The sequence below is a fragment of the Danio rerio genome, chromosome 24 (assembly GCF_052040795.2).
Source record: "Danio rerio strain M-AB ecotype USA chromosome 24, GRCz13ab, whole genome shotgun sequence".
NCBI lineage: Eukaryota > Metazoa > Chordata > Actinopteri > Cypriniformes > Danionidae > Danio > Danio rerio.
Genome location: NC_141044.1, coordinates 43,796,678 through 43,823,342, shown reverse-complemented (window position 1 = coordinate 43,823,342; position 26,665 = coordinate 43,796,678). Strand labels below are relative to the sequence as shown.

Below are 26,665 nucleotides of genomic sequence, written 5' to 3'. Positions count from 1 at the left end.
TAAAAATGCAATATATTGCACACACAAATTAATACATGCAAACAAATCAAAATATTGTCATACAAACAAGTCGCGTGTAGTGGCATGTGTGTTTGTTTGCAATGAGCACTAAACTATACACATCTCTGAATATAGATATTACACTACATGTGCTTGAACTGCAGAGTTGTTTTATGATTTGGAAGCAACTCATTTGTTTTTGTGTGATGTATTGACTGTTGTAATTTCAGGGACAGTTCACCCTAAAATAAAAGTTCTCTCTCCATTTACTCTCACATCCAAGTGGCTCTTAACTTTTATGAGTGTATTTCTTTTGTTAAATACAAAAAAAAAAAAACATGAAAAATGTTTCTTTTAAAAAAGCAGACATTGCCAGATTAGCCAAAATATACCCAAATAGAAATAATACTTGTAATAGGTGTCAACAATCTCCAGCAAATCACACACACATGTTCTGGTCTTGTCCAAAATTGACAGTGTTTTGGTCTAAAGTATTCAATACTTCTGAAAAAAACTTTAACATAACAGCCACTCCAAACCCTCTAACAGCACTATTCGGATTTCCTTTTGAGCCAAATTTGCCTTCAACAATACAGAACGTTGTGGCTTTACTATTTATTATTGGCTAGGAGGCTTATTCTCCCTAAATGGAAACAAACATCTCCACCTTCACATGACAGATGGATAAAAGAATTGTTTTTGTGTTTAAAATGGGAAAAAATTAGGTTTTCATTAAAAGGGTATTTAAAATCCTTTTATAAAACATGGAAACCATTGTTGAATTATATTGACACTATTGATCTTGAAGCAGAAGAGGAATAAAGGTTTTTATGTTTTATTATTATTTATTTATTACTTTTGTAGTTAGTTTTTTTTTGCTGTTGTTGTTTAAATATTTATTATTTATTATTTTTTTACATTTACTGTGTCATTTTATTACTATATTTTTTTCTGATGGTCATTGGTTCTTAGTTGTGAAAAAGCAGAACAGTGTATTACTTATTTCTGTATGTATATGATATTGTATCTGCAAAAAATGTTAATAAATATAGTTGGAAAAAAAAGCAGACATTGACTTTCAATTGGGTAAAAGTTGGAGAAAGTTGCACATTCTGACTTTCTCCTTAATAATTTAATTTTAATAAAATAATTGTATGCATTTTTTATTTCTCTTTGCTGTTTGGGTTTATTACAGCCTAATTAGAATAAAACCTAAGTATCATCTTTTGATTTGAGAGTAAAATTATATTCATATATGTGGACTCGTGGTCCTAATTTCCATAAAACACAGTAAAATCACCTTTGTGCAATAGAATAAAAACTCCTTATTTCTGCCTTGAGCACAGCAGTTTTTTCCTGACTGTTTTGTATGCATTAATAGCACATACACACATATTTCTTGAACATGTTTTGACTATCAGTAACATTGTTTTTGCCCATTTTGTACTGTTAAAATAGTGTTCAGGACATTTCATATGCTGCAAAGTTAAGAGCCATTTTGGTGTGAGAGTAATTGAAGTAGGTCTATGTGATATTGGAAAAATCTGACAGTGCAAAATTTTGTTGTTCTGCGAGTAGGCATTGTGAAATGATTTCACCAGATGAATTGAGTGGCTTTATTTGTGAAGATTTCATTAGATGGACTGCTATGATGGTCTGTTTTTTCTATGCGGTGCGTTGCATAAATTATAATAAATTACAAGCATATTCATGCGACCGAGCTAAAATAAATGTCAAATAAACAGTGCTTTATGTTTTCTGGAGAGTCTAACAGTATTCAGGTACAGAAATTGAGTAATCTAAGATAAAGTAAAATGGTCATTATTGTATAAGGTATTTATAAATAATAATATTTATTAACAACTAATAATCTTTAATTATTAATCTAATCCTTAGATGTGACTTTTGCAGAAACACATATTGCGATATTGATGCTAAAAAAATAAATTGTGCAGCCGTAAAATTTTTTTTTTTTTTTTTTGTTAACTGTTCCTTTAAATAATCATAAATAGTCGTCACAATAGCCTAGTGGTTAGCGCGTCGACATGAGGTGCTTTAGCACTTCAGGGCATCCTGTGTTCGAAACCCGGCTCGAGGACATTTTCCGTCCCTCTCCCACTTAAATAAAATACTGTCGTATCCACTCAATAAAGGCAAAAAGACCAAAAATAAATCTTAAAAATATATAATAATAATCATATATATAGGCTGGATAGGGTTGGGCTGATAGACAATGCCATCGCCGATGGCCAATAGACAACACAATGCTGAGGCGGCATCGCTGATCCTCAACGATAACCATTTTCAAGGTATACCGCGGTTTGGAAAAGTCAAGGTATTAAAACCGTCAGATATTTTATTAACATTTTTTTAGGACAACAGTATCTCCAGCAGGAAAATATTTAAAGATGGCGTTTTAAATTGTAAAGAAATCAACGTTTTTGAAGCTAATGAACACAGCTGAAGTCAATAGTTGATTTTCATTATTTAGCCTGACATGTTTACTGCTCCAAAATATTTTAAATCTTTAGAAAAATAAAATATATTGTTTTAAAAGGGGATTTTTTTAGTTTTTTACATAGACATTTAAAATAATATGTTTTAGAGCAGTAATCACAATACCATGATTAGGGTTGTAACGGTATGAATTTTTCACGGTATGATAATCGTCTAAAACAATACCACGGTTTGACGGTTTCGCGGTATACGGTATGTTACAAATGTTACAAAATAATAGAACAGTGAAGCAAATTTGACTTTTTCCAAATAATATATTTTTAGTTACTATAAACAACACCACTTACAATGAACAAATAAAAAAATAAGAAAATAATAAATAATGTGTCAAAGTCCAAATAAACATGGTGCAAATCCTCAGTAAAAAAATAGATATCAATATTTACTATACTATAAATAGTTACATAACGAAACTAGATTCAATATGGAACGTCCTTAGGTTTTATGTGCCAGCATGGATATGGTTGTCTATGGATATGGATATGGTTGTCTGCAATGCAGACAAACAGCTGCATCTTCATTTGCGTCTTTTGAAAACCGCAAGAGCAGCAGTTCGTCTTTGCTGTGTCACTGTTTTGTCATGTTTCTGTGCTGCTGTGCATGCAAAAGTACTTAGTATGAGAATTATTTCATGCAAAACTTTTTTTTTTTTGCGTTTTATTTAGCCGCGCATAAATGTATGCCTTTCTCTCATTCCGTGTTGTTCAAAAAGCTTGTTTCTCAATATGCGTTCTTCAGCGGTCTTGCGTCCTCGTGTTCTCGTGAAACGTCATCATCAGCTGCCTAAGTTCAGTTCCAATACTCAAGACCGCAAGTACGGAGGACGCGTGAAACTTCCCGGATGTGTTCTTGATATCGAGGACGCACCGATGCAGACTTCAACAGCGAGCTCGCTCTGGACGTCCCAGAAGTCATTGCGACTGGAGGTGGGAAGCGCAGCATTTTATTTAGATTTATTATTAAAGTTCAGAGATATCACTTATTTACCTCAGGAGTTTCCCTAAATGAAACGGTGAAGGTAAACATTAACATGAACATCTTAATAAAGGAATAAACACATTAATTGTGTTTGTTTGATGAAATTCGTATTAAAATTTGTTTTATTTATAATGTGCAGAGTATATGTATAATGTTTTTATGCAAAGTATATATTTTGAAGAGGGGGGAAACAATAAATCGTTGTATGAAGGCTGTAATGTTTAATTAATTTCCATTTAAAACGCGTGAAGGTCACATGACCATCAGGAAGAACGCAGCATCCCATTTCTCAAAGGACGCGTTCTCTGCCCTCGCGGTCTCCTGAGTTCGTTCTTCCGAGGACAGCTGGCAAGACCGCACTCTACAAGAACGCAAGTCCATTCTCTGCGTTCTTGGAATTGAGAAACAGCCTTGGTCCACAAACAAAAGCGAAACCTATGCTTATTGGTTGTGATATAGCGAGTTTGAACCAATCTGGGCATGGAGGAGGGATAATGCATCAATGTATCATGTCTGATTTGTCCGGAGACACAGTGACGAGCGTTTCTTTGTCAAATCAGCGTTGTCAAATGTTGATGACGTAACCGCACTGATTCCGGAGCCTCTGAAAGTCCGCGAATGTGAAAAAGGGGACAAGATGGCGGGCTGAACGCATGCGTTTTCACCGAGCAGCCTAGCGAAACTTCTAGTTTATCTTTAGAATTCAAAAATTCTCATCTTCACCTACCTAAAACAACATTTAAACACCACAGGGGTGTTTTACATCGTCAAAATGCCGAAATCTTCACAGCAGACTACCCACCCAAAGATATACATCACTTCAGTGAAGGACGCGGCCTCAGATCCAGAAATGGAGGTACAAACGGCTAAAACAGACAAACGGCGTGATGCATCCCATTTCACCCCGACCAAAGACAACGATAAAAAAAAGCTAAAACCTCATGATGATGACATCACTAACGCAACTCTCTTGCAAGCCATAACATCACTGACAGCTCGTTTTGACGTACAAAATGAACAGTTAGAAGACATGGCGAATCAGATGCGAAAGAACAGTATCATGGTGGCAGAGATTTCTAAGGCGGTTGAATTCAATGCCGCTGAAATTAAAGATTGCAAAGAAAAATGTGCAGAAGCGAGCAAATCACTCCTATATCTAACAACATCACACAAAGACCTGGCGAGCAGAACGTCAGAGCTAGAGCGATATAAAAGGAGGTGGAATCTCCGGATCAACGGGATGAAAGAGAAGCCCGAGGAGGATGCTCGTAAAGAAACGATTGCCATGATCGCTGAAATTGCTCCGCATTTGATTCATAAAGTAGAAGACATTGTTGACACAGTGCACCGAGTTGGCAAGAAGGAGCTAGGTAAACCCAGGCAAGTGATTGTGCAGTTCACAATGCGTAAATACAGGGACGAAATTTGGAGGTCTACTAAAAATTCATCTGTGTGCCGCGACCACGGAGTTCGTTTCACGGAGGATATGACGAGGGAGGACCGGCTGGCCCGCGCTGCGCTGTGGCCGATCAGGCGCGATCAGGCGCGAAAAGCAGGAAAGATAGCCTACTACCGTGGACCGTTCGGGTATATTGAAGGGAAGCGCATTGACGCCGCATGACTGTGTAGTTGTCTTTTTATGGTAGGACAGTTTGAAATATGACTGTTAAGAAACGCTAGGCTGGGAGGTATGCTCTGTTGTGGTTATAACTGTTTGGGGTTTATACCACCCGTTCTGAGATTTCCTCTTTTGTGAACAAATTTCTGTTATTTTATTTCATCTTTTGCTATTTTTGTTATGTTTCCAGTAAAGTTCAAAATTTCTCTCATGTCACTTAACGTCAGGGGCATCCAAGATAAAGTCAAACGTAAAGCAATGTTCTTATTTTGTAAAAGTAATGGTTCTCAATGCGTTTTTTTACAAGAGACACACTCAACTGTTTCAGATTCTTCGTTTTGGTCTAGTCAATGGGGAGATAAAGTTTTACTTAGCCATGGTTCCTCCCACTCGGCTGGTACTGCAGTTTTATTTAATAACTGTCCAGGGAAAATAATTTCTGCTAAATATGACCCTAATGGACATTGGCTAGCAGTGGTGTTAGATATTGAGCACTTTTTTTTCATTCTGGTAAACGTATATGGTTACAATAATTCTAAATTGAATCAAAATTTATTGCAGGAAATATCCTCTGTAATTTCCGATTTAAAGAGATCATACCCTACAGAAAATATTGTTGTGGGTGGAGATTTTAATGTGGTACCGGATGAAACTTATGATAGATATCCTCCTAAAAGCACATCTTCTCTGCTAAATCCCTTGGTTTCCAAATTCTGTTCTAACCTTAAAATAATTGATGTCTGGAGATATCTTCATCCTAGCCTTAGGCAATTCTCATGGTTTAGACCCAATGCAGCCAGCAAATCAAGAATCGATTATTGGTTAGTATCAGATAACTTACTTTTATTTGCTAAAGACTGTACAATGTCTGCAGCACCTTTAACAGACCACTGTTCCATATCCTTAATAATACAAACAGATCATACCTCATCAAAAACTAAGGGTTATTGGAAATTTAACTCTGACTTAATTAATAATGAAAAATTTTGTCTAAAAATAAGGGAGCTAATTCTAGATATTAAAAACAGTAACAATTTTAGTTCTAATAAAGCCAGATGGGAATTTCTTAAATATAAAATTCGTGAATTCTCTATTAATTACAGTAAAATACTTGCCAAAGTCAGGAAACAACAGGAACTTAATATTATTTACGAAATTAATAAATGTTGTAATGATAGTACATTAACTGAGTTAGAAAAAACTAAAATAATCTCTTTACAATTAGAACTTGACAACCTCTACATTAAAAAAGCTAAGGGTGCCTATATACGTTCTAAGGCTAAATGGATAGAAGAAGGTGAGAAAAGTACTTCTTATTTCTGTAGATTAGAAAAGAGACGACAACAGAATAACTCTATACTTTCTCTATTAATAAATGGCACAGAATGCTCAGACCCCACTATAATCAGGGAGAATGTTTTTAAATTCTACAGTGACTTGTATTCTTCCAACCTCTCTCATTCTGATTTAAATGAATTTTTTGATAAAATATTACCTAATATTCCCCGTATCAACAACGAGTGGCGAGAAGGCTGTGAGGCCGATTTACAAATTGAAGAACTTGACTCTGCTGTTCAAAAGCTTAAATTGAATAAATCTCCTGGTCCTGACGGTCTCACCGCTAATTTTTATAAATTTTTCTGGAATGATATTAGATCATTACTATTTGATGCTTTCCGTGAATCTATTGAAGATGGATCTTTAGGTCCAAGTATGAACCAAGGTTTAATCACACTAATTCCAAAACCTGATAAAGACTTAAAATTGATTGATAACTTTCGCCCAATCACTTTACTCAACAGTGATTATAAAATTTTCACACACGCATATGTTAATAGATTAAAAAAAGGTATTCATAACTTAATTAACGAATCCCAATCTGGCTTTCTGAAAGGTAGGTCGATTCATAATAATATAAGGTTGGTGATGGACTTGGTAGAGTACTGTGACTTAATAGAGGATGATGGTTTTATCCTTTTTTTAGATTTTAAGAAAGCCTTTGACATGATTGAGCACACTTTTATTTTCAAGTCCTTAGAATTATTTGGCTTTGGTGATAAATTTGTTAATATTATCAAAATGATTTATGGAAATATGAATAGTTCAGTATCTCTCCCTTCTGGCACTACACATAGATTTCCGATTGGCCGTGGAATAAGGCAGGGGTGCCCTTTGTCTCCATTTTTATTTATTTTAGCGGTAGACATGTTAGCCACAAAAATTACATTTGATAATTCAGTGGAGAAATTAAATATTTTCGGAAAAACAATAGGAATTAGTCAGCTAGCGGACGACACCACATTATTTTTAAAAAATAAAGACCAAATTTCTCCAGCTATCTCTTTAATTAGTTCTTTTTGTAAAGCATCTGGCCTCCAATTAAATTTAAACAAATGTGAACTTTTAGCTCTTCACCCTAGTCCAGATCTATCCCTGTGTAACATCCCAGTAAAAGAAACTGTGAAATATTTAGGCATTTTGATCTCAAAAGATTCAAACATTAACATCAAAGAAAACTTTGAAAATAAAGTACATAAAGCTAATGGTATCCTGAATTGCTGGCTGCAGAGAGATATTTCAATTTTTGGACGAATTCTTCTATCCAAGGTTGAATATCTATCAAAACTAATTTATCCTGCTCAGGCTTTAGCTCCCTCTTCAGCATTTATAAAAACAAGTAACCAAAAAATGTATGACTTTATTTGGAGACACAAAACCCATTATATTAAAAAATCTGATATTATCAAATCGTATGAAGAAGGTGGTCTTAATATTATTGAGTTTGAAAGTATGAATAGTATGTTAAAACTGAAATGGCTTCAAAGGTTTTTGAGTAATACTGAAAGTTTCTGGTACACTGTTCCTTGTGCCTTGTTTAACAAACTAGGTGGCATCCGATTTCTTCTCAGATGTGACTTTGACTTGTCTAAACTCCCAGTGAAGCTTTCAGCATTCCACCAACAAGTCTTGCTGTCTTGGAAACTAGCTCACACACATAATTTTACACCTCACAATACCCCTATTTGGAATAACAAGTATATTCTACACAGGAACAAATCCATTTTTTATGAAGAATGGTTAAATAAAAACATTTGGTCAGTAACAGACTTAATGGATGGAAGGGGCAATATTCTAGATTACAATACTTTCACTCTAAGACACGGATTTGCTTGTCATCCAAAGCAATTTTTCACTGTTATTAATGCTATACCCTCGGGTATAAAAATGTTAATGAAAAGTTACCTATCCTATTCGAAAATTACTCCAGTCCTTCCCTTATTATATACTGGTGAGTTTGAATTTGATAATAAACTTTGCACTAATAAACATTTAAGACAAATTATTATCCAATCTTGTTTCCCTTATCAAGTATTAAGAAATAGGTTATTTCATTCAACGGATAAAAATACTGTTAAATTTTTTAGAACAACATATCTTAAATTTCCAATTCTCCCCAAGGCAAAAGAAGTACAATTTAAAATATTAAATGATATATACCCTTCTAATAGTTTCTTACACATAAAATTTAACTTAGAAAACTCACCATGCCATTTATGTAAACACTTTAGTGAAGACACAGAACACATATTTTTCTCTTGCAGCGCCGTTCAATCATTTTGGAAAAAAGTACAAGACTGGTTGATAATAAAAAACGTGGATGCTGAAGGTTTGACTTTTACATTACAAGATGTACTATATGGAATTACTAAAGATTGCTCTACTTTGCACGATTTGATAAATATGATAATTGTGTTAGCCAAATATTTTATTCATAAATGTAGATATTTCAAAACTCCTCCATTACTTATTGTATTTAAAAAAGAACTTAAAATATTTTCAGATGCCCTAGTTAAAATGAAAACAAAAATTGCCTTAAAAATGTTCAATTTATTTGTAGTATATAACTTGCCATAGATGATATATATGTTGTACTTAATTTTTATTTATTTATTTATTTAATTTTTGCGTTTTCCTTTCACTCTTGGATTTATTTAATTTGAATGTTTTTTGTATATTACATTTGTATCTTTGTATATTATTTTGTGTTGAGCCTTCCATATATGACACACAAGTTGTAAAATTGGAACCCATTTTGTTGTATTTGGATTTTGTATTTTCAATAAAAAAAAAAAAAAAAAAAAAAAAAAAAAAAGAAAGTCCGCGAATGTTATGTGATACAGCATTGGAAAGCTGAGATTCTCTTCTTTATGCCAATCTTTGAATTGTATGAATCGGATCAGCGGATCAAAAGTTATTAAACATTTAAACATTTAAGAGCAATACTTATTTTTAGCCGCGGTCTTTTAATGTCTCGGTCTTTAAGGGTTAAAACCGTTGATATGCAATTGTTCATGGTATGATAATCGTGCACGTTCAAATCGTGGTAAACCGTCATACCGGTATATTGTTACAACCCTAACCATGATACTGTGAAACCTTCAGAATCTAATACCAGCGGCCCATGCCTAATCAGAAATCACAACACTCAATGCATAACGCAGAACTAAATGCTTTGATAACCTACTTTTCCATTGTTTGTCAATATAGACATGTTTAAACACGCTTAGCTTCACTTTTAAAAAGTAGCGTCTTGACAATCCTTAAAAACTCTAATATTATTTTATAAAATGAATAAAAATGACTTAAACAGGTTTGTAACAAGTGGAGGATGAGTAAATTGTGATAGATTTGTAGTTGTTTTTTGGGTGTATATTTCATTAAATATGTCACTAAGCTTAGTGTGTCTTTATAATGTACGTGAGTTTCTTTCAAAATGATAAGAAAGATCTGGCTTTTAATTGTGAATAGACATTTCTACTGGAAAACAATTGTACACTAGTCGAAAGTTGTACACAATGCATGATAATACAGGTTTATTCTAAATTAAAAGCCAAATAAAGTAGATGTTTGGTTTAATAAAATTATTAAATGCAGTCCTAACTACTAGTCTAACCCTAAGGAAGGAAATGTGTTTAGTAAAAATATTTATAATGGCACAGCGCCAACTACCGGACCATATATATACATTTTTGTTCAAACAAGTGTCTTCTGGAAGAATTTTAGATTGTTTATCATTGACTTAAATAAAATGTATGCCTTTTTTGTCAGTAGTGTGTTGTTATCTGTAAGTTTTATAATGCTTGTTTATTAAGAAACAGTTATGAATGTAAATTATGTATTGAATATTTATTATTAGTGTTGCCATGAATTTAACCAGTGGTGCTGACATGACATTAAAACGTAAATAAATGTAATAGTTTTGGTGAATTGGATCATTTTTACAACATTCTCATCTATGCGAGAAACACTTAAGAAATGCAAAGAAAAACATTTCCTCTCCTTATAAGCAATATTTGTGTAAATGTACCCTAAATCTTCATCTTTAGGTGTCCATGTTTGTGCAAATTAATCAGTAAATTTGGTGTATCGCTCCTTAAACCCATTTGTGCCCAAAATTCTCTAAATTATTTCTATTCCTGCATATAGACATGTTAAAACATGGATAATATCTAGAAAACGGCTTATAATGCATCTCATTTTCTTGTTTTTTTATTATGTATTGACCAAGATAGCTGCAAAAAGTATTACTTTAACAGATAGAATTACTGAAAGCATTTATATAAATGAGTTTATTATAAATATTCATACTAAACAAATGTTTCAACCAAATTAAATTGCTAAAGAAATGCAATTCAATGTTAGTTAATAATTAAAATCAACAGTGAGAAAAAGGCAGATTTAATACAGCCACTATATTAATACAGCTGAATTATAATAGTTAATAACTGTATACACACATTATGACTTGTCATCAGATTATGACCACTATTTTAGGTAGACATTAACTAAGAAATGATCACAGTTTGCATGTTAATAATGACCATATATTGAATTATTGAATATCAGCACATTTCTACATTACTATGAACTCTGGTAGATATAGTTGCAGGTGGTCTTAAGTGTGTACTGTGTGTGTTGCAGGTGTCATATGTGATCAGAGATGAGGTGGAGAAATATAATCGTAATGGAGTCAATGCGCTACAGCTGGATCCAGCTCTTAACCGGCTCTTCACGGCCGGACGAGACTCCATTATTAGGATATGGAGCGTCAACCAGCACAAGGTAACCTGTCAGTCACTGAACCAAGAGGATAAAGGCATACTTTAATATTATATATTATATTATTTAATAATAATATTAGCAATAATTTTGCATTTTAAAATAATATAAGAATTTTTTTTTATTCATAAAATATTTAAAGGGAATAAAACATGAATAATGTTTTATTCATACAATATTTTAAATGGAGCAATTATACAGTATTTATTGATAATTGATCAAATTTGAACATCTACTGTGATCTTTTGTATGAGTGTTGTTTATTTGTATGTTGTTTTTAGATAATGATTGATTATTAAGTAACAGTTATGATTGTAAATTATATATTTAATGCATAGGACAGGTTTTCCCATGAATATAGTCAATGCTTCTGATATGGCAATTAATTGTGATTTAATCGCATCCAAAATAAAAGTTTTGATTTTAAATATGTGTGTGTACTATGTATATTTTTAGGTATATAAATGCACACATGCAGGCATGTATTTAGATATAAAATATTGTATAACAATGGTTTGTTCTGTAGACTATCAAACACTTTCTCTAGAAGAAAAAATATTATCAGACATACTGTGGAAATTTCTTTGCTCTGTTAAACATCATTTGGGAAATACAAAAAAAACTTCAAAGGATGGCTAATAATTCGACATTCTAATAATTCTAATAGCAACAAAAATGCACCTTGAGAAGTGCTGAAATTTTGAAGTTGGAAATGTGTAAGAACCCTAAATATAAATGTTAACAAATTATATGTCTATGTAATGAAATTCCTTGTGTAATTTTGTTTTTATCACATATACATAATAAATGTGTTTATAATACATGCACAAATTATGTCAAAACCATTTTTTTTGGCTGTGATTAATTGCGATTTAATCTTTTATCCAGCAATAAACAAAACCTAAATAAATAACCAGAGTAAATAATATCAAAACAACTGAGAGAGAGCTTTAAAATGATGCTGTGAGTGTTTCCTACAGCAGGATCCTTACATTGCATCAATGGAGCACCACACAGACTGGGTGAATGACATCGTCCTCTGCTGCAATGGAAAGACGTGTGAGTGTTTAGCTTGAGTGTTTGCTGGGATTATATAATACTGTTTAGGGCTGCGCAATAAATCAACGTTTTAATTGTTATCTCAATAAGATAATGCATAATATATGTATCAAAGTCAATGACATATTTTTATTTATTTTCTTTTTGTGTGTGTGCATTTTACTAATGTCTCTACAGTGATCTCAGCATCGTCAGACACTACAGTGAAGGTCTGGAATGCACATAAGGGCTTCTGTATGTCCACACTGCGAACGCACAAGGTACTGATGTGTTTGATGAAACTAAATGTTGTAAGCAAATGGGGAAGAAGAAAATAATTCTTTATATATATCAGGTGCATGATCAAAAATATAATTGCAGCACAATGCTTTGTCTTAAAAGTCATAATTTAATATTGATGTTTCACCCCATTTAATCTGCATCAGGCGGTACAAAAATATGAATGTCAAATGACGTTCAGAAAAATGTTAATTCAATCAAGAAACGGCACAAAAAAGACAATATAGTGTTTAAAACATCAGTCAGTATCAACTTATTTTTTGAACTGTTGGTGACCTGTGTTTTGCATAATATTCTAATATTCAATTCAGCTTTATTTGTATAGCGCTTTTACAATATAGATTGTGTCAAAGCAGCTTCACATAGAAGATCATAGTAGATTGAAACCGAATCAGTTCAATTTTCAGAGTTAAAGTTCAGTTCAGTGTGGTTAAATATTCACTGATGACAGTCCAAACACTGAAGAGCAAATCCATCGATGTGCAACTCCACAAGTCCCGAACCAAGCAAGCCAGTGGCGACAGTGGAGGAACAAACTTCATCATATGGTGAAGTGAAGGAAGAAACCAAGCTAAGTTGGGCACAACCATTTCTCCTCTGGCCAAACTTATTGTGCAGAGCTGCAGTCCAGGTGCTGGAGAAGGCTGGACGTGCATTGTGGAGAAGGTGACCGGCTGGTGTACAGGCTGGCCCTTTAGGATCAATGCGAAGTCTTGTCTGTCACTAGGGCCTTACAGGAATCAGTCTCATGCTCTCCACTCCTCCATAGGGATTCAATGATTAGCCGTCTTCGCTATTAACCGTGGTTTAATTTATCACGGTTAATTAATCGTCAAGGCTTCTCAACACCGTTTCTGCATGGAACAAAACTGCTGCAACCAAACGTTTTGCCAACTGAGTGCTGGTTTGAAGTTCTGAGTTTGTACACTATGCACACTGGATTAACTGTGGCTGAAGCTTATAAGTAAGGGCCAGTCGCATATCGAGTCTTTTGTGCGCGCAAGTTCGTTATTTCCAATGGAGGCGCGTGGCTTGCATACATGGAGCGACAGACTCGTGCTTTATAGACGCACCCACTAGTTAAAAGAATGCTGTGAGAGCCCTACACTGAGGAAAAAAAAATACAAAATGGAAAATACAAAACAATTTTATTATATAATTGATCAAAAGTGCCTTTCAGACAGAGGTTCAGCAGCCTTTGAATATATTTATTCACTATAAAAGGGAAATACTTAGCTACTTAGATTTACATTAGATATGCACTACTTGTTTATTTTTTTTCATTTATTTATTGATGTTAATTTTATTTTTTTAAAATCTTTTTCATATTTTAAATTTATTAATTTATTTTAAATTAATTTATAATTATTTATTTATATATTTTAATTTATTTTTAATTCATTTATTTATTTTCATTTTATTTATTTATTAAATTGATTAATGTATATTTATTTATGCTATTTTTATTTATTTATTTATCGTAATTTATTTTATCTATTTAAAATTAATTAATTAATTTTAAGTTAGTTTTAAATTTATTTATTTTAGTTTAAGCTTTGACCGAACTGTGCTTGGAAGGCTTTTCCAGAGCTTAGGTGCCAGGTTTAGGTAATATTGTAAAATGGGATGTGCATGTTTTAGTGATTGAAACTTGACATCAGTATAATTGATTTATAAAGTGAGCGAAGAATTATAGTGAAACAATAGTGAACTTATTTTCTCTCTTCACTATTGGTGCTTAATGTATAAATAAATGCAAAACAATTAGAGCATGCTGATCATGACTTCATGTAATAAAATAAGCATCACATTTGGTATGATGGTGGAAAACATCGCTTTTTCTTGTACTATTACTGAACTATAGCATATCTTGTGAATATATTCTGCATTGATAACTTGAGTGTTTATTTATCTCTCTTCAAAAATATTTTGGTCAAGCCCTAGAGGTATAGTTTACCCCGAAATGTAAATTCTGTCTTCATTTCCTTATCCTCCACTTGTTTTAAACCTGTTTGAGTTTCCTTCTTCTGTTGAACACATATGTAGATATACTGAACAATGCAGCCATAGACCTCCACAGTATTTTTACTAATGTATTATTTTCATATTTAGTATTTTTGTCTTACTATGGATGTCAGTGGCTGCTCTTCTCCATCATTCTTCAGATTATCTTATTTTGTGTTCAACATAACAAAGAAACTCATAAAGGTTTACATAAAGAAATGCTCATATTTGGGTGAACTGTCCCTTTTAGACTTGCGACTAATCATATCTGACTGTTCATTACACACACAGTGAAGTGTGCATTGCATCAGTTTTTTTATTTGCTGATAATACTATATATTTGTTTTTTAGGACTATGTTAAAGCATTAGCGTATGCTAAAGACAAAGAGCTGGTGGCTTCAGCAGGGCTGGACAGACAAATCTTCCTCTGGGATGTGAACACACTGACAGCGCTGACCGCATCCAACAACACCGTCACTAGTGAGTTTACAATACACTCTAAAACCTACTGAACTTTGAGTCAAATATAAACAAACCCCAGAGTTAAAATTTAATGTAAAATATGAGCTAAAGTATCATTCATTCATTCATTCATTCATTCATTCATTCATCTTCTACTCTTTCTTGATTCTTATATTTAATTGTTTTGTATATGCAATGTAAAAAGCGCTGTATGCTATACATCTGAAGTAAACGCATTAACCCACATCTGCAAAATTTAAACATAAACCTGGACATATTAAGTCAAATACACAGTGCCCTGCCTCATTGGACTCTAAAGAAGCCCATAATCAATATGGATTTAGGACATCAGAAGAAAGGAGTAGCTCATCCCAATGTTTACAGACAACAATATTTGGATATTAGAAGCCAATATTCTCAGCATTCACCTATTTTTTCAGATGGCTCAAAGGTGGAAAATGGCGTAGCAGCAGCAATGGTAACTGGGTCAACAACATTGTGGAATCAGTCTGCCTAAAGCAGGGGTCGGCAACCCAAAATGTTGAAAGAGCCATATTGGACCAAAAAAAACAAAAAACAAATATGTCTGGAGCCGCAAAAAATGTAAAGCCTTATATAACCTTATAATGAAGGAAACACATGCTGTATGTATCTATATTAGCTATATTAGCCTACTATAAAAATGACTAAGTTGGCTAAAAATACATAATGAGCCTTCATGATTAAATAGCCACTGAAATCAGGTGGTTGGTGTTTATTTACACAGCACAGCCTCTGGTCTTTTAGTGGTATTAATTTGATCATTTCTTCTTGCGGCCCATCGGACTTCACATACCTGCGCGTTTAATATCGGTCACATCACAGGCAATTGAACGGGCACTGAATTAATGTCCTTGGTTTGCTGACCGGTGATGTTACCTGCCATTTTAATAGCCCTTTCCTTTACTGTCGTAGCGGAGAGAGGTATGTCTTTAATTTTTTGTATTATCTTGGTTTTGTTTTTGAAGTCTGCAAATAGGTGTTCTAATATTTTGATGAATGACTCCTTCATGTAGTCAACATCTGTGTACGGTTTTCCATGCTTTATTATCTCCCGGTTTGTTTACAACAGCCACCTGCCTGGCATCCCGCCCTGCTGATAGAAACGTGTGTCGCAGGCTATGACGCAAATCTTCGCTGACAGAAATGTTGAAATTAAATATTAATTCTACACACTTTTACAGCATTTGAAAACGCTAAAATGTTTGTCCTCCTATAGAAATCATATTAAAACAAAAAATATATTAACCTCCCCCATCTTTTTCCATTTTCAAACATTTTTTAAAAAGCTCCAGGGAGCCACAAGGGCAATGTTAAAGAGCCGCGGATTGCTGACCCCTGGCCTAAAGAATGCTCCATATTCACAGCTGAAGCCTGCACTTTACTTTTAGCATTGGAGTATATAGAAAATGCCCAGCAAAAGAAATCCATCATTTTTACAGACTCTAAATCATGCCTCCAAGTTATGGAATCTTCAACGAATGATCATCCTTTGATTGATAATATTTTAACTAAAAGTGACCAACAACAAAATCAGTTTTATCACATCATTTTTTGCTGGGTTCCAGGACATGTCGGACTTTCAGGCAATGAGCGAGCTGATGCAGCTACTAAAGATGCTTTGAAGCAAGTAGTGAACAAATGCCAAACTCCTCCGTCAGAGATGAAATCTTTTATCAACGCTTACATTTTAAACAAGTGGCAAAAGGAATGGGATGCATTAGAAAACAATAAATTACATGAAATCCAACCTGAAATCTCACACAGAATTTTAAGACATTTTAAGAATCGATTTGATCAAGTAGTTTTTACCAGATGTCGTATTGGGCATACGAGAATAACACATGGTTTTTTGCTTTAAGGTGAAAACCTTACTCAGTGTTTGTGCTGCAAAACTCCTCTTACTATAAAACACATTTTACTGGACTGTCCTGCTTTTACTGATTCCAGAAGGCCTTTTTATGAAATGAACTCTTTTAAGGACATTTTTGACAAAGTGAAACCAGAAAAGATTTTCATGTATTAACACAAAAAGTCTTATTTAATTCATGTTTTATTTTGTTTGTTGATTTTTAAATTGTATATTTATTGCTGAAAGATTCCTGCCATTAAAATAGCTTTGGTTGCTGACATGGCATTAAATAAAAAATACAATACAATACATCTGTAAGTAAATGTTGAAATTAATGCAATAAAAATCTAAATAAAAGAAGAAAAAAAAACTTTAAAAAAGAGCCCAATGGTTAGTTTTGTTCAAGGGTTGCACCAAATGTTCAGCCACAGATAAACCCATTTTAACATGTAATTTGAAGGTTAGAATTTTTAGACTAATGAAAATCTGAATCTTTGGAAGATCCTAATGCAATGTTTAGTAAATCAATGTAGCTAAGTGTAAAATGGCATAATTACAGTAGAACATTTGCAGTATGTCTTCATATAACATGATCTTCCTTGCATAATATTTGGATGATTTTTAAAAAAGAATTTGGCATAATTTTAGCACCAATTAGGAATAAAAATCTAAAGTTTTAATCCATTTTTGGCTATCGGCTTTCTGATCTAGGGTTACAAATGTGGTGTTTTATTGGCCTGTGTTTTTTTAAATCAGTAATATCCAAGTTATTGAGGTAAATGTAAAGTATTACAAGATTATATTATTTAATAAATCATTTTTGCTTTACAGCCAAGTGCATTCGAAGTTTTCCTTTCAGTGCATCTCTAGTTTGTTCATATTTGTTCCAGCTCAATTTATTGTGTATTCTATGAATGATCATTAGTCTATCTCTGTAGTCAAACAAACCAAATTGATTTGCATGAAGTCGTTTACCAAATGCATTGATGAAAATGTAAATCTTCCATTCTTCAATGTTAATTAAGCGTTTGTTGTCTCCTTTTATCAGCAGACCCAGATTTGATATTAAAGAGTCTGTAAGTGCTGGACTTTATTTTATGTGGATGATAAATGCAGTGTTTTATTGGTGTTTTACAGCATCTTCTCTCAGCGGAAACAAGGACTCTATCTACAGTTTGGCCATGAATCAGATGGGGACGGTTATAGTTTCGGGATCCACTGAAAAGGTTTGAGGCATCACAATGCTTTTAATGTCCATGATATGACAGCAGCTTCCAGTAGAAGATGCACAGCAGAAATTAAGATTTGACTGAATTGTGGTTGTCATTTTGGTTTTGCTGATGCATCCCTGGTTTATTCGATCAATATAGTTTTATTTTGTTTTTCAAAGATTGACAACACTGGACAACGTCCTAAAATAAAACATACACACATACAGTATGTAAAAATAAATAAATAAATAATATAATAATTAAATAAAAATTGTTAATGTTTTATTATTAATATTAGTATTATTCATTCATTCATTCATTTATTTTCTTTTCGACTTAGTCCCTTTATTAATCTGGGGTCGCCACAGCGGAATGAACCGCCAACTTATCCTGCACATTTTACCCATCGGATGCCCTTCCAGCCGCAACCCATCTCTGGGAATATTATTATTATTATTATTATTATTATTATTATTATTATTATTATTATTGTATGTTCTCCCTGCATTTGCGTGGGTTTCCTTCGGGTGCTCTGGTTTCCCCCACAGTCCACAGACATGCGGTACAGGTGAATTGGGTAGGCTAAATTGTCTGTAGTGTATGAGTCTGAATGAGTGTGTGTGGATGTTTCCCAGAGATGGGTTGCAGCTGGAAGGGCATCCGCTGCATGAAAACTTGCTGGAAGTTGGCGGTTCATTCTGCTGTGGCCACCCCGGATTAATAAAGGGACTAAACCGACAAGAAAATGAATGAATGAATTAATTAATATTATCATAGTGTGAGCCAGGCTTAAATCCTGTCCTTGAATGTTACTTTTAATAGACTAAAATGATTTAAATCACATAAAATTTGACCACATGAGTGTCCAACTGTATATCAATAATGATTTAATAGATTTAAACTCTGAAAACTGGACTGACACTGTTTCAGTTTACTAGAACTTCTATGTTAAGCTGCTTTAACACAGTCTACATTGTATAAGCACTGCAGAGATAAACATTGAACTAAATAAAAAGTTGAACCATTAGAGACTGGCTATATTCTCACACAGTGTTTAAATCCTTATGAACGTGATTTTTGCCTCTTAGTGTATTTTTATTACATGTTTTTACTAGAGTAAATTTTAAAGATGATGTTTGTGTTGTTATTTGTAGTCCGTTTGTGCTTGCAGTGTTGTTAGAATGAGTCAGTGAATGTACTTCAATCTTTTTGGTCAGGTTTTAAGAGTGTGGGATCCACGAACCTGTGCCAAACTCATGAAACTGAAGGGACACACAGACAACGTCAAATCTCTGCTGCTCAACAGAGACGGCACTCAGGTGAGACCAAACCTGTGTTTTCAGCTGAAGTCATTTTTTTCAATGATAAAATAAACACCTATTGAGGTTTTTGCATGTTCATCTTTAAATTGGTCACACTTTACAATAGAGTAACTAAAAGTAACACTAAAAGAAAACAATCCCTCCTGTGAATTTTGTTTTCTTTTTCAAATATTTCCCAAATGATGTTGAGCACATTCAGGAATTTTTCACAGTATTTCCTCTACTTTTTTTTCTTCTGGATAGTCTTATTTGGTGTATTTCGGCTAGAATAAAATATGTTTTAATTGTTTTAAAGCCATTTCAAGGTCAAATTTATTAGCCCCCTTAAGCAATATTTGTTGGATTGTCTACAGAACAAACAAAGACTTGCCTAATTACCCTAACTTTACCCTAATTAACCTAGCTGTGCTTTAAATGTCACTTTAAGCTGAATACTAGTATCCTGAAAAATATCTAGTGTGTTCATCTCTCTGTGTGTTTCAGTGTCTGTCAGGCAGTTCAGACGGGACGATCCGGCTCTGGTCTTTGGGTCAGCAGCGGTGCATCGCCACGTATCGCGTCCATGATGAAGGTGTGTGGGCTCTGCAGGTCAACGAGGCCTTCACACACGTTTACTCCGGCGGACGCGACCGCAAGATATACTGCACTGACTTGCGCAATCCTGACATACGGGTGCTCATCTGTGAAGAGAAGGCACCGGTGCTAAAGGTATGATCAGAATAAGTTATACTGGACTGCTTTTAATGTAAACATGTAATCAAATCTAACCATGCTGGCTTCGTTCGCTCACTCTGCTAGTTTTGTGGTGAACATTTCATCTGTGCATAACAGTAAGATAAATAAAATCGATTGCTCCTGTAATCTTTAATTAACATCTTAAAATGCACTTTTCTGTTTCGGAACAACGAATCGATTCACAGGTGTGAAAGCACCCTCAATTGTCCGTAGTGTATGAAAGTAGATGAGTGTGTGTGGATGTTTCACAGAGATGGGTTACAGCTGGAAGGGCATCCGCTGCGTAAAGCGTGCTGGATAAGTTGGTGGTTCATTCCGCTGTGGCGACCCTAGATTTATAAAAGGACTAAGTCGAAAAGAAAATGAATGAATGTAATGTAATCTCGATGATGCTAAATTACCATTTTAATTGTATTTATTTTTATTTTACATCATGGAGCTCATACATTTTAAATCAGCTTCTGCAGGTCTGCAGAAATGCCAGTGGCTTCAGCAGCTGTGTATAATGAGCAGGTATTAGAGAGTAAACTGAAACTGGTGGGGTGTGACCATGTTTTTGTCCTCTTTCAGATGGAGCTGGACCGGTCAGCAGATCCACACAACGCCATCTGGGTTTCCACCACCAAGTCCACAGTGAACAAATGGGTGAGTTCAGCTGGTGTTCATAGTTTACCCAACAACTGAACATTTACTCTGTATTCACCCTCCCTCAAGTGGTTCGGAGATGTGGGCAGCAAACATCATTTTCCCACTTTCCTGCTGTTCGCTGCAAACATGTGGACCGACACAAAGAAAAATCAACAAAAAGTGTTAATGGGTGAATTTCACCAATGCAACAACAAGCCTGTTGTAAATGATGTTTGTGTGTTTTAGTCTCTGAAGGGTATCCATAATTTCCGAGCGTCTGGAGATTACGATAATGACTGCAGTGCTCCGCTGACGCCACTCTGCACACAGCCTGAGCAGGTCATCAAAGGTACTGCCCTTCATTCCTTATAAACACACACACACACACGCACGCATAAATATAATCATTTAGTCATGATATTCACAAACAGTTAAACTTATTAGCCCTCCTGTAAACATGATTTTTTTTTTTTTGGTTAACAGAGATTTTTTTGTGCGAAATAATAGTTTTAATCACTTATTTGTGAATTTCACACCTCATTTCTATAATCAACAATTTATTTAAGTAGCTGAGACTAATAGAGTTTAAAGAAAATATGCTTTAAAACCACTTTAATATTGATAATTTGTTTATTTATTTATTTTTATTGTATATCATTTCGTTTTTGAAGTATTTTATCTAACAATGGTTATATTTTAATAATTGTTAATAATGATGATAATCATCTTCATGTGTTGATGTGTCTGGACCTCTAGGTGGCGCCAGTATAATTCAGTGCCACATTCTGAATGACAAGAGACACATTCTGACCAAAGACACCAATAATAATGTGGCGTACTGGGATGTGCTGAAGGTACCGTTGTTTACTTTACTGGTTTTGCTATACTTGTGAGGGCTCACTCATTAAAAATTCATATAAATCAGACAGAACATGTTTTTATTATTATCTAATACAGTTTTTAATGATATACACTTGTTTGTGATGATTGGTTTAGGGTTAGTCTATAGACAGTATCATTAAACTGATATTATAGCAATGTAATTATCTATTAAAATTACTACAATTATCTAAGTAATGTCCTCACTGAGATAGGAAAACAAGCTCATGTTTGTATTTAGAATATACACACACACACACCTCATATGTATTAAAATAGTTATTACATTCATATATTGCATGTGTTCTACCATTACACTGATGTAAACATTTCTTTATACTTGATTTAACTTGATGCACTATTGCTGAAGGAGCTGTTTTCATTCAAATGTATTAATTTGTGCTCCACAGGCCTGTAAAGTTGAAGATCTGGGCAAGATGGAGTTTGATGAGGAGATCAAGAAGCGCTTCAAGATGGTTTATGTGCCCAACTGGTTTTCAGTGGACCTGAAGACTGGGGTACGACACAGGATGAGTTACGGATAAAGTAGATATAAGTATAAGGGGATGGGGGGTATTATAATAATAAAAAAAAAAAAAAAAAAAAATACATATATATATATATATATATATATATATATATATATATATATATATATATATATATATATATGTATATATATACGTTTATATATATTTATTTTATAATTAAATTAAACATATTTAATTAAATATATATAAAACATATTTAATTAAATACAATTATATATATATTTAATTAAATATGTTTTGTTTATAAATTAATATAATTAAATATTACAAAATATTTTAAATGACAATATATAAAAATATCGTGATTGACAAATCAGAATCAAGTGTTTCAGAGAGCCGTGTAATAATGCTGTTTAATCATGTGTCCAGTGTTGAGTAAGTTAAGACTCTTGTGTCCGTCAGATGTTGACTATAACGCTGGACGAGAGCGACTGTTTTGCAGCCTGGGTTTCTGCTAAAGACGCTGGATTCAGCAGCCCTGACGGATCCGACCCCAAACGTGAGCACAGTCTGAATATGATGATCATAGATGATGTATCAGGATTAATGTTTGTGTGTCTGTGTGTAGTGAATCTCGGTGGGCTGCTGCTTCAGGCTCTGCTGGAGTTTTGGCCACGCACACACATAAACCCTATGGATGAGGAGACCGAACTCAACCACAGCAGCGGTAAACGACAAAAACACTCAGCAGAATATTCAAAATAGTTAATTTTTAAAATTTGTTTATTTATTTATTCATTTATAATTGTTGTTATTATTATAAATGTGTACATATAATTTACACATTTATTATGTTTTTAAAAATCTCTAATTGGTTTTATTAATTGCTATTATTATTATTATTATTATTATTATTATCATCAATCAATTGTTTTGTTATTATTAATGATAATATTTAAACGTTGTTAATTATTATTATTAATCAATTGTTGTTGCTGTTGTTGATTATTATTCATGATATTATTAATAAATTGTTGTTGTTAATTATTATTATAATCAGTTGTTGTTGTTATTGTTATTACTATTAACAATTATAATACTACTACTACTAATAATAATCTTTATTATTATTATTATTATTATTATTACTAATAATCAATTGTTGTTGCTGTTGTTAAATATTTTTATTATTATTCATGATAATGTTAATAAATTGTTGTTGTTGTTGTTAATTACTATTATTATTATTATTACAAACAGTTCTTATTATTATTATTATTATTATTAATAATCTGTTGTTGTTGCTGTTGTTAATTATTATTATTATCTGTTGTTGTTGTTTATTATTATTATTACTATTAACTATTATAATACTGCTAATAATCTCCATAATAATAATGGTCATTATTATTATTATTATTATATTTATTATTATCAAGATCAGTTGTTGTTTATTTTTATTACTATTAACTAATATAATACTATTACTAATAATAATCTTCATATTAATAATCTTTATTATTATTAGCAATTATTGCGATTATTATTGTAAAAAAAATTAAAAGTGATGATAAAAATGTGAAATATAATATTAGGATAACAACATGATTAATAGTTATAATATAACTATAATGTATTATAGTATATTGCAATAAATGTTACTATTTTAACAATGTTTATAAGTACTGTTGTTGTTGTTGTTGTTATTATTATTAAATAAACCAATCTTTTGCATGCATAATAAATACATAAACTGTGTATGTATTATGTGTAATTAAGGTGTTTCATTGCATGTGTACATCTGTAAATGGACCTTTATTTTGTTAATTTAATAATGTGTTGTGTGTTCTCAGTGAACGGTGAACATGAGAGTCGAATACAGAAGGGAAACGGATATTTCCAGGTTCCTCCACACACTCCGGTGATATTTGGTGAAGCAGGAGGAAGGACATTATTCAGGTGTGTGTGTGTGTATGCGAGCAAGTGTGTCTGTGTGAGCGTGTAACTGTGAGTATGATGTGTGTGTTTTGTGTGCTTGCGTGCGTGTGAGTGTCTGTCTGTCTGGATGTGTGTTTTATGCATGCGTGTTCGTGTCTGAGCATGACTGTGTGCTTACTGTGGTCTGTATCTGCTGGAGTTCAGAAATGGAGTGTGTGTTTTCTTTGCTCGGTATCTGTTGGAGTTCTGTAATGGAGTGTGTGTTTTTTTTTTATTTATGTGTTTGTTTTCTTTGCTCTGTATCTGCTGGAGTTTAGTAATTGTGTGTGTGTTCCAGATTGTTGTGTCGAGACTCTGGTGGAGAAACAGAGTCTATGCTGCTGAATGAGACGGTGCCGCAGTGGGTCATCGACATCACTGTAGACGTAAGAGTGTGTGTGTGTGTGTGTGTGTGTGTGTGTCTGTTTTGTGTTTGTGTGACTGTTTTAGCGTGTTTGTGTGTCTGTTTTATACCTGATACTTCACTCGTGTCACATTTATTAATTTCTCTCTCCTTCCCACAGAAAAACATGCCCAAATTCAACAAAATCCCGTTCTACCTCCAGCCACATTCATCCTCCGGAGCGAAGACACTGAAGAAGTATGAAAACATTTCTAATAATAACTACTGAGTAGCAATCTTTTATTATAAACAATATATATTTATATGATTAAATTGTATAACAAACATTAGAATCAAACCTTTTATGTGTGCGAGATTTTATTGTTAGTATAAATATAATGGAGTAGAACATTATTAATGTATTTTTGATTTACTAATTATGATTTGTCCTTTATATAATTGACATTTGTTTCAGAATATATTATGCTCTTCTTCTTACTACTATTATTATTATTAATAACTAATAACAATTATTAAACTCTTTCTATAATGTTAACATGTAATGTCTTTGTTTGTTTGCGTGCGTCTCTGTCTCTGTCTGTGTGTGTGTCAGGGACCGTCTGTCAGCGAGTGATATGCTGCAGGTGAGGAAGGTGATGGAGCACGTGTATGAGAAGATCATTAATCTGGACAGCGAGTCTCAGACTGGAGGATCAGCAGCAGAAAAGCCCAGCAGCGAGCAGAAGGAGGACGAGGAGATGGCGGTGCAGGCCGAGGAGAAGATCGAGCTGCTCTGCCAGGATCAGGTGCTGCGGCACTTATTTTATATTATATTATATTATATTATATTATATTATATTATATTATATTATATTATATTATATTGTATTGTATTATATTGTATTGTATTGTATTATATTTTTTATTTTATTATTTTATATTTATATTTTATTTTATTATATTATATTGCATTACATTATATTATATTTATTATATTTTATTATATTGTATTACATTATATTATATTATATTTATTATTCTATTCTATTCTATTTTATTATATTCTATTTTATTATATTATATTTTATTACATTATATTATATTATATTTATTATTCTATTCTATTTTATTATATTCTATTTTATTATATTATATTTTATTACATTATATTATATTATATTTATTATTCTATTCTATTTTATTATATTCTATTTTATTATATTATATTTTATTACATTATATTATATTATATTTATTATATTGTATTATATTATATTATACTATATTTTATTATATTATACTATATTTTATTTATATTATATTATATTATACTATATTTTATTATATTATATTTTATTACATTATATTATATTATATTTATTATTCTATTCTATTTTATTATATTTTATTACATTATATTATATTATATTTATTATATTGTATTATATTATATTATACTATATTTTATTATATTATACTATATTATATTTTATTACATTTTATTATATTTTATTATTTTATATATTATATTTTATTATATTGTATTGTATTATATTATATTTTATTTTATTATATTATATTGTATTATATATTCTTTTATATTATATTATTATATTATATTGTATATTTTATTATATTATATTCTTTTATATTATATTATACTATATTTTATTATATTATACTATATTATATTATATATTATATTATATTATATTATACACTCGCCGGCCACTTTATTAGGTACACCTTACTAGTACCGTGTTGGACCCTATTTTGCCACTAAATAATTCTTCAAAAATGATCATCTAACAACGAAACATGAATATATATGAATGAATAATTTATTGAAGATGAGATTAAAAATATATATGGGTTGTACAAATGATAATGTTAGATTTTTACGTTTAGCGTTATCAGCAATAGCAGTAGGGGAACAGTGAATTATTCACAGAATACTTAGCAGTTTGTTTATTCAGCTGATTCTTCCTTCATTTAATTTTTAATTAAATGACAGCTTCTAGGTTCAGTTTGTTCAAACCAAAAGTGTCTTGCAGTGCTGTTTCTGTACTGAATGGAAAGCAAGTTACATTTGTCTCCTCCTTTGGCTGATCTAAAAAATAGTTCGCTCCATGACTAAAAAAACGTAATGTG

The 26,665-nt window shown here is 32.5% G+C and overlaps 2 protein-coding genes across 3 annotated transcripts in view; one reads left to right on the top strand and one right to left on the bottom strand.

Annotated features, from left to right (window-relative positions):
* katnip (katanin interacting protein) overlaps positions 1 to 26,665 on the bottom strand; it is a 1,410,884-nt gene that overhangs the window by 29,502 nt on the left and 1,354,717 nt on the right. The window lies entirely within an intron of this gene.
* The window catches only part of wdr48a (WD repeat domain 48a), a 28,312-nt gene that overhangs the window by 533 nt on the left and 1,114 nt on the right, over positions 1 to 26,665 (top strand). The window contains exons 2-18 of one of the 2 annotated variants that reach the window (XM_087308897.1): positions 11,096 to 11,236; positions 12,217 to 12,292; positions 12,470 to 12,552; positions 14,927 to 15,056; positions 18,067 to 18,155; positions 19,358 to 19,459; positions 19,946 to 20,170; positions 20,768 to 20,842; positions 21,071 to 21,173; positions 21,581 to 21,678; positions 22,114 to 22,221; positions 22,657 to 22,753; positions 22,823 to 22,921; positions 24,048 to 24,153; positions 24,470 to 24,557; positions 24,696 to 24,772; positions 25,128 to 25,320. In XM_087308897.1, coding sequence (XP_087165023.1) covers positions 11,096 to 11,236; positions 12,217 to 12,292; positions 12,470 to 12,552; positions 14,927 to 15,056; positions 18,067 to 18,155; positions 19,358 to 19,459; positions 19,946 to 20,170; positions 20,768 to 20,842; positions 21,071 to 21,173; positions 21,581 to 21,678; positions 22,114 to 22,221; positions 22,657 to 22,753; positions 22,823 to 22,921; positions 24,048 to 24,153; positions 24,470 to 24,557; positions 24,696 to 24,772; positions 25,128 to 25,320 — 1,890 coding nt within the window. 2 annotated transcript variants of the gene reach the window in all.